Genomic DNA, 9,575 nt, shown 5'->3' with positions numbered 1-9,575 from the left:
GCCCATGGAAGTGATTGGAACACCTGAATTCAATTATTTGGATGGCTGAGTGAATACGTTTAGAAATATAGTTTATGTTAACTACTTAGATGCATCTGTGTTCATTTGCCGCAACTGGACAAACCCACCAGTGCAAAATTTTGGTAGACTGTACGTTATTAGTTTCTCTTGTAGTAAATCTGCCCCTTAATTTTATATAATTGGACACAAACAAACGGAAATGGTCTTCTCTTAGGCACTTTCACTTCCACAGACAACGCATTTTTCTAATGTAGCTAAACAGCAGCCTAAGGTTACTTGTCTGTGCATAATGGCACAGGTAAAAGCTAGAAACACCTCAATGATAACGACAGATGTAATATGTAATATAAGAAAAAAATTTTACAGTACTACACATATACAGAGACACATTTGTTCAATGTTCTAACACCAAACTAAATGTACACGAACTGAAGAATACAGGCTTTTACCCCTCACTGCTCCTAACTGTGCAGATGACCATTATTACAGCTTCCACCTCAGAACAACTGGGCTGTCACTCCAAACTCAGTAGTCAGCAATCTCCAACATTCTTTGCCCAATATATCCACTATTCCTCCTCAACACATGTCCAAACCATCTCAACCTGGCCTCTCTGACTTTATCTCCAAACTGCTCCACCTTCACTGTCCCTCTGATCTGCTCATTTCTAATCTTGTCCATCTTTGTCACTCCCAACGAAAATCTCAGCATCTTCATCTCCGCCACCTCCAGCTCAGCCTCCTGTCTTTTAGACAGAGCCAGTCTCCAAACCATACATCATAGCAGGACGCACTACTGTCTTGTAAACCTTCCCTTTCACTCTTGCTGCTATCCTTCTGTCACACATCAGCCCTGACATTCGTCTCCACCCACTCCATCCTGCCTGCACCCTCTTCTTCAGCTCTTTTCTACACTGTCCATTGCTCTGGATGGTTGACCCAAGATATTTGAAGTCATCCACCTTTACGACCTCTACTCCTTGCATCTTCACCTTTCCACCTGCCTGCCTCTCATTCACACACATGTATTCCATCTTATCTCTACTGACCTTCATTCCTCTCCTCTCCAGTGCAAACCTCCACCTCTCCAGATTCTCTTCCACCTGCTTTCTACTCTCACCACAGATTACAATGTCATCTGCAAACATCATGGTCCATCACCATTGCAAACAAGGGGCTCAATGCTGATCCCTGATGTAGCCCCACCTTCACCTTGAAACCATTTGTCACTCCAACTGCACACCTCACCACTGTCTCACTATCCTCATACATGTCCTGCACCACTCTAACATGCTTTTCAGCTACACCTGACTTCCTCATACAGTACCACAGTTCCTCTCTTGGCACCCAATCATTTGCCTTCTCTAGATCCACAAAGACACAATGTAGCTCCTTCTGACCTTCTCTGTACTTTCTGACACTTATCTAATTCTACATATTGAAGCCATTTCATGTGTTTTAAATAGTTTATTTAATAACATTAAGCAGCCAGAAGCACGCTGCAATTTTTAATATAAAACTTTCACTTTATTAGCAACATTAGACTTCATTAGCTGGCACTTAGCTCCATTAAGGTAATGCTAATTTCTGCTGGTTTTACTATGTTAGGGCCAAGATATTTTCATACTGGGTTTACACTCTGCATAGCATTTCTAGCTTCAGCACGGGCTGAAGTTTATAAGAAATTTAAGAAACATTTATTTCCTATTTACAGTAAATGCTTAAGCTTAAAACATAACTTTTAGGCAGTTAGGCATCTGTGGCTGGTCTCTAAACTGTTGAGCCCTGGTTTGCTGTAGTTGTGCAGTAAACCCTTTTTGAACTGTTTCAACTAATATAACAGAAACTCATTAGTGTATGTCATAGAACTGGCTACAGCTGAGCAAGTTGGCTAATGTTCTCAAACAGTTCATGAATCACACCAATAGAGAGCATTTTATACATACATACATACATACATAAGACATCAAGCACACACTTGCTGTGTTTCCAAGGACAGGCTGCCCATAAAGGGGGCCCAATCAAAACATAGCAAACATAACAGAGTAAAGTCATGTTGGTCAGTCTTGATATTAAATAGTACCAAAATGTTTATCACAACTGAAAAACCACTGGTACAAAATATGGCAACATGTTAGGTAGCAAAGTTTTCAGGTATTCCTAACAACTGAAGTAACTAGAACTAACTAGAAGCTTACTCTGCAGTCCTCCAGCCAACAACCTGATATCACGGAGTCTGCACTGTGTAAAGAAAATGCTATATTCAATTTTAAAAAATCATTAAAAAGAAATTATAATTGAAATGCACACAAATATTAATCCGGCAAGTTATGAAGAGTGAGGTACTGAACATCTGCATGGGCAACTGCATGCCCATCATTCCAAATCACATCATTCCAAAACAACACAAACCCTGTATCCAAAGAAATGTGATAGCCCCTAGAAATCAGAAAGTTAACTGTCAGGACATTTTTATCTCTACAAGAAGCGTTTCAATACCACCAAAAGGCAACTGACAGTAAAAAAGATATGTAAATGGATTAAACTGCAGTCATGATAGATAAAAACACTTTATTTAGCTTTTACATAAAGTGTAGAGTCTCTCCTTGCATGATGTTTTATGCCCTGGGAACTGAGAGGTTCAGACGCAGGCACAGGGTTAAAGTAAATACTGGACTGTACACACAGGGCAATACTATGTCAGGTAGCCAGGCGATACGGCAAGGCCACTCCAGGCAGAGCCCCACTTAGCCACACAACTTCTTAGTCCAAGCGCTCCTCTGCAGCTCTTCTTTCAGACTCTACAGGGCAACCGTGCAGGAAAACACTGAGTTGGAGTCCATGTGGTTTTACAAATCCTGACACATTTGAAAAGTTAGTTGAAAGTTATTTGTTCACAGTTCTCGGAAAGCTGTAATAAATTAATCACACAAGTCCTGGTGACCTCGCCGAGTCACCTTCACAGTGAGTGACAGTCAGCCTCCACACAGGGAGGAGAAAGAGTGTGCACTGCTCGCTAGGGTCAGAGGTCATCTCACTCGCAGTCGTGACATCATCCACTCTAGTCCCTGACAGAGCCTATGGAGAGGATAGTCATGATTATTTCCAGTGTTTCATCATCATATACAATATTAAAAATACATATGCATCTGCAGGTAAAGTATGTTTTATAGAACTGAATCTCCAGATATGAAAGACTTCAAAGCTGATGGGTTTGTTTTCCACTGAACCAGTGAATCACCGTTCCACACTGGTCCAGTTTTCTCCTCACACAGAGAAAGTAAGCTTTGTGCTACATAGACCCTTTAATGTGTGGGATGTTTTGCAATCCAAATCTTATATTCAACATGAGTTCATCTACAAACTGTCATAATTGTGTACATTTTGCTAGCAGTAACAAAATAATTTAAATAGTTACACAAACTTTTTGCCAAACTGTATTGACCTCCTTAGTATCAAGTTGCACTTATAGCAGAGACGTCATCAACTTGACTGTAACTTAATGTCTTAAATCACTGGATTTCAGAATGTTTCTGACCATCTCACATTTGTTTAAAGGGTTTTTCATATGACAAATCAACAAAGTTTGTTCCTTAAATGGTTTATGAAATACAGACGGTTTACATAAGTAAGTGTTGCTTAACTGTCACCCTAAAATGAGTGCTACAAAAACAGCTGTGTTTAACTATTAAAACAGAGGACAGAGGTGCAATCCAGATTTTCAGCAACCCATAGAATGGAAAACAGGAATTTTCTGTTTTGGTAGTTAAACACACCTCAAAACAAGGGGCAATACCTGATATACCAATAAAGGAACAATACCTGAAATATCATGCACCAATAGTTCAAAGGTAATAACTTTGAAGTTTGCATTTCTTTTTCCATAAAACTTTTTAAAGGTAACAATGAAGACCAAGCTCACTCACAAAATCTCAAAAACAAACAAATAAAGATGCAACTCTATCTACTGGGTATAATGGGTCTCATTCACCAACCATTCTTAACAAGAAATGAAGAAATTTAAGAAATTTCTTAAAACTCTCTTACATAGTTTTAACGAAGATTCTGACATTCACCAATGTTTTCTTATGTTTTTCTTGAAGATATCGACAAATAAGACCTACTGAAATTAATTCCTGAAAGCAGGAGGGGGTGCCTTTATATCAATACTCCACTTTTTATTCAATTAAAACCAGTTCCCATTCATTATGGTATGAAGGACGTAGCTGATTAATGGCTGATAATGCTGATATGACTACATGCCTTTCAATTCATTCAAGTATTTCAAATGCTGTCCTTTAGGATATTTCTTTTCCACAATCTTACCCTTCCCCTGTGAGAGCACAACAGGCCTGGATGTGCCATTGATGGTCCTTAACAGAAGTTAGCTGTAGGCTCTGTGAAATTTCAGCCACCGTCATACAACCCTTCACATCCTGCTTGTTAGCAAACACCAACAAACCAGCCTTTTTAAGGTCCTAGAAAACAGAAAAAAAATTATTTTTTTCAGAAACTTTGAAAACAAAATAAAAAAAGAGAGTAAATAATACATTAAAAAGGATTTAATATTAGTTAAACATTACTGCACGGTCAGGCAAGTCAAAATGAAAAAAGAACTGTGTAAAAAGCAACAAAACAAGAATCAAATGAACAGAACAGACATCACTTACATATCATTTCATATACTTTCCATAAAGGTAGCACTCACTTCATGAGCTAGCATTCTGTAGAGCTCTTCTCTGGTCACAGAGATCCTCTCCCTGTCTGTGCTGTCCACCACAACTATCACAAACTGTGAACACAAGACAGCAACAATAGAGAAAGATTTAGTGTCTTTATCTACTGCCCAGCAAATAATCATGACCAAAAAAAACAAACAAATAACTAGCATATCATTAAAAGAGGCTCAATTACCCTACCTCTGTGTTAGTGTAGTAGGTATTCCAGGAAGAACGTAAAGATTCTTGGCCTCCAATGTCCCACATGAGGAAATGGGTGTTGTTCACCACAATCTCCTCCACGTTGCTTCCTATTGTGGGTGAAGTGTGCACCACCTCATTCATAGAGCTAAAGACCAAAGAGAAAATTTTAATAATGCAAACAAAAAAATAAACGTTTGAAATAATTACACACAATATTCTTAAAAACTGAGGACTGTAGGAACTTCATATAAAATCTTCAGGACATATGAATATCAGTTATTTTGACACTGCTCAGTCCCATTGCTTGGCACTCTTTTTATGTGCCAACATCTAGGCTTCCAGTTGAAGCACATCTCAGTTATCTTATGTAAGGTACAGTTATCTTAGTTACATTTAACACTTACAATTGATAGAGTATTGTTGTCTTCCCCGCATTGTCCAACCCAACAATGATCACTTTGTGTTCTAAACAGTAAAAAAGGGCAAGAAATTAAACACTTTACAACTACAAAAGACAAAAAATACAGCAATGCTCATGTTGTCAAAGTTTGAGTAATAACAGACATGCAATGCTGATTTCAAGGATAGGGATTTAAGCCTGGTCTTGGCCTACAGTTTCCTTTCAGTGGAGAAACTGCATTCTGAATACTGTGCAATCCAGAACTAGGCTTATTCCCTCTCTGAGAAACTGACCACAGTGTCATAAATGTAAAGCCCTACTACACTACAGTAGTCTTTGTCCTCTTCTAGACACAGTTAGCCGAGACAGTGACACATTTCTGTTACACATTATTTAACTACCTAACCTTAAGAAACGCTTATAAGGAGAGCTACAAGGGAAATCGAATAGCGATAGGGTGCAGTAATATTTACTATAGTAGTAAACAGTAGTATTTACCAACTTTCCCTACCAATGAGGAATAAGATAATAAAAGCAAATATTTAAAGCCTTGAAACAGAGTATATTTAGACACTAAATATCTACTAATTACAAGAAACTCTCCAAAGGAGACTCAGATTAATCAAGATAATCCTGTACACCAACCCAAAAAGATTTGTTTACTGGCTAGCATTTCACATTCTAATTGAAAGTGTAATGTTACACATTCATATGCAAAATTACAACTTTTGACCATTGTAAATTCAGCCAACATAAGTAGTTACTTTTTCAGCCATACAATGAATTACTGAGATGTCAAACAGCTGTGAATATGGAAGAAACAAAACCACATTTCTTGGTTAAACAGTTAAAATGTTAATTTGCTCCTTCAAGCAAACCTAAGCCAGCTGTGTAACACTTTTAGGCCTCCAAGCACAAGCAGAAAAAAATGAAGCGATAGAATTGCATTTGAGCTTTTCCTGTAAAGCTGATGTTCCACCCTTTTCTCTAACTCAGCATGACTGAACAACCTTAACAGGCCTTAAGGCTCATCACCTTTACATTATCAGAAAGACGTGGGTGCCCCAACTATAGAATCACTTGATTGGTCATTTGTAGAAAATATACACTGAAAAGCCAAAACAATAAAACCACCTCCTTGTATTTACACTCACTGTCCATTTTATCAGCTCCACTTACTATATAGGAGCACTTTGTATATCTACAATTACAGACTGTAGTACATCTGTTTCTCTGCATACTTTGTTAGCCCCCTTTCACCCTGTTTCTTCAATGGTCAGGACCCCCATGGGAGCACTACAGAGCAAGTATTATTTGTGTGGTCGATCATTCTCAGCACTGTAGTGACACTGATGTGGTGGTGGTGTGATAGTGTGTGTTGCACTGGTACAAGTAGATCAGACACAGCACAGCTGCTGGAGTTTTTGAACAACTCAATGTCACTGATGAACTAAGAATATTCCACCAACAGCATCCTCTGATCACTAATGAAGGACTTGAGGATAACGAATACAAACTGTGCAGCAGCAGATGAGCTACTGTCTTTGATTTTACATCTACAAGATGGACCAACAAGGTAGGACTGTCTAACAGAGTGGACAATTAGTGGACACAGTGTTTAAAAACTCCACACCAACACTTGTGAGAAAATGGATGCAAGGTAAACAAAACGTAAACAGATTAAGGACAGGACCGTTTTATGCACAGAAAGAGTTTTAGGATTAAACATGTGAAGGCTAACATCCCGTTATATTAGTCCCACACAGCATGAGACATTTATCCAGACTAAAAAACTATATTGTCCAAAAGCACTGTTTGATAAGTTGATATGTTAAAGTGGAACTAAAACGTAATTGTGTACAGCTGACTGTTTTATTCGATCGTTACTTTTTATTATTTTCTATTTTATTTATCTGTGTTCTAATGTCAGCTACTATTGTCACTACGCATAATTTAACCGGCTCTATCCTTAAAAACATCAGGGTTTGAGCACTTCAGATGATGATGAAGTAGTCTGGTCAGAGTCAGGTCAGGTTAAAAAACACAAAACGTACTGACGTGGTTCAGGTCGAGTTGGACTTGGAAAAGAAGTTTTCTGGCTGTATTCAGGTCCAGGCCTGGTTAAGGCTTTGGCGTACACATGATCAGAGATGCAGATCTATTCACCTTGGTATTCTTTTTGATCCTCAACTCAGCCATAAACTTTAACTGACTGAATACGGTCTTGAAAAAACTTTAAAAAGCTAACTACAGTCTTTGCATTGCACTGCTTTGTGTAATGAGTAAGGAGACAGTAACAAAGAAATGTGCCACGGTGCCACATTCCAATTTTCAATAGTCGCAAATACCTTAACTGGAATGACATTAGGTGTGGTCTGGACTACGCTTAGCACATATCCTTTCAACAAGGTATTTAGCTCCATTTGCTGTCATTTAAGAACATGCACAATAACTGATTTATTTTTCTAGGCAAGCTGACTCTCTAGAGAAACTGGAGCCATTGTCACAGCCGGTCTAGCAGTATCACACTTAAGCCAGCACTAAGCCACATCATTTATAATAAATGAGAGGCCGTGTACTGTAGGCTATCACATAGAGGTCTGTCTCAGTCAGTGCTGGCCAGCTCTTGTATCACTTAGTAAGTGGTCATTCAGGAGCCTATGAAAGCTTGAGGAAACGGGAATTGCCTAAAAACAATGGCAAAATCGGACAAATCAAGAGCTGCTTTGAACCTTTGTTGATGTCGAGGGAAAGCCCATAATTTTACTCTACATTACTTTACATACATCAATAAGATTTCAGTAATATCAATAAGATTTCAAAGCCAAAAAAGGAAAAAATCCAATACCAAGTCTGACAATTTTGATCAATCGTGGTTTTGGAAAAAGTACTGCACATCTCACAAGCGGAAGATAGCTAGCCTGATGCCAATGTTTGAATCAGTAACTTGTCTATACAGTCCTTGACCTGCTGACAAGATGTTCTCAGTGGTGCCAAAAGAACTAAAGGGTTAAGCACCTGTACACGGACTGACAGCTAAGCGATGATAAGGACATTTTCCGGCAGAAGAAATTAGCGTTAATCTAGGCGTCCTTGAGATTTTCACGCCCCACCGCACAGCCAGTTCGCTGGCCACCTTACACAGCAACCCTGAATTACCGCTGAAACTGCGAGGGGCCCGATCCCCTCTGGATCTGGAGCTAATAGGCGACTGCTGGCCGAGCTCAGGGCTGTCATAACGCCTATCGGAACAGATTAGCGAGTGTAGCTAAAACAGTTCCACGTAACCAACCCGTCAAACCCACATCAACTCAGTGGAGAACGTTAATCTACACAGGCAACCACTTCGACTGAAGCAGACAGCTATTTATCCTCTGAATAATATATCTGTATATCATCTGTAATGAATTATTTCAGAACCGTATCTGAAGTTCAGTCCACCTAAGGTTAGCTGGCTAGCTTAGCCGACTGCCGTCAGCTTGTGTAGTGAAATGTCTGACTCACCTTGGTGGTTAAAAAGCCTCCATAACTTTGTGAAAATGATTCCCATTTCTGTTGAATGATTTTCTTCGTGGGCAGTGCCAACCCAAATAAGTCCGAAATTCAGCGTTATTTAGCTAGGTTAGCTAGCTGGAGATTAGACTGGTAGCAAGCTAGCCTGGCTAACGTTAGCCACTGAGCGAGAAAAACGAAAGGAGAACTACAATCTAACGTGAGCGGCCGGTGACGAGCAGCTGTTTAGCTACACGCCGGGGAACGTTTTCAAGATAAGACAGCAGTAAACAGTATCCATATCGCGTGACGACGCCTCCGCATTTGAAATACTGCATAATTTGATCAGTGCCATAGCCTCGCTCGACGAGTTAAGTGTTAGAGGGCTGCTCAGCTCAGCTCGCCTCGCTTGTTTTGAGTTCGCTGCCGCTGCCGCAACATCCGAATTAGCGCAGAGCTGCGAAGGAAGCGCCGCACCGAGGCACAACAGGAATGCCCGTCGCCCTGCCCACTGACTCAAACTTATTACCGCATTTTATTTTTACTTGTACGTGAGCTTAATGGATTTATCTGATGGGCCTCAGTCCTTAGCTGCCTGCCTCATTCTCTTTCTAACAGAAATGTTACGAGAATCTTTGTTATTTGGACGAATATATAAAATAACCAGGCTTCAGTTTCCATAACATTTAAAGAACTACAAACGCCAACAGTGGACAGTGATGCGCGAGTAGACTTATGGGA

At 39.6% G+C, this 9,575-nt stretch overlaps 1 protein-coding gene across 1 annotated transcript; it reads right to left on the bottom strand.

Moving 5' to 3' along the window:
- Positions 1–2,571: 2,571 nt before the first annotated feature.
- Positions 2,572–9,485, bottom strand: arl5a (ADP-ribosylation factor-like 5A). The gene is made up of 6 exons (XM_017692427.2): positions 8,847–9,485; positions 5,347–5,407; positions 4,940–5,087; positions 4,729–4,812; positions 4,347–4,498; positions 2,572–3,098 (listed from the first exon to the last, which is right to left on the bottom strand). Exons 1-6 carry the CDS (start codon positions 8,890–8,892, stop codon positions 3,050–3,052), a joined length of 540 nt encoding a protein of 179 aa, XP_017547916.1. The 5' UTR covers positions 8,893–9,485; the 3' UTR covers positions 2,572–3,049.
- Between the last annotated feature and the right edge of the window lie 90 nt (positions 9,486–9,575).

This window comes from Pygocentrus nattereri, chromosome 6 (assembly GCF_015220715.1).
Source record: "Pygocentrus nattereri isolate fPygNat1 chromosome 6, fPygNat1.pri, whole genome shotgun sequence".
Classification (NCBI taxonomy): Eukaryota; Metazoa; Chordata; class Actinopteri; order Characiformes; family Serrasalmidae; genus Pygocentrus; species Pygocentrus nattereri.
The sequence above is the reverse complement of the archived record's forward strand: the minus strand, read 5'-3'. Positions and strand labels throughout refer to the sequence as shown.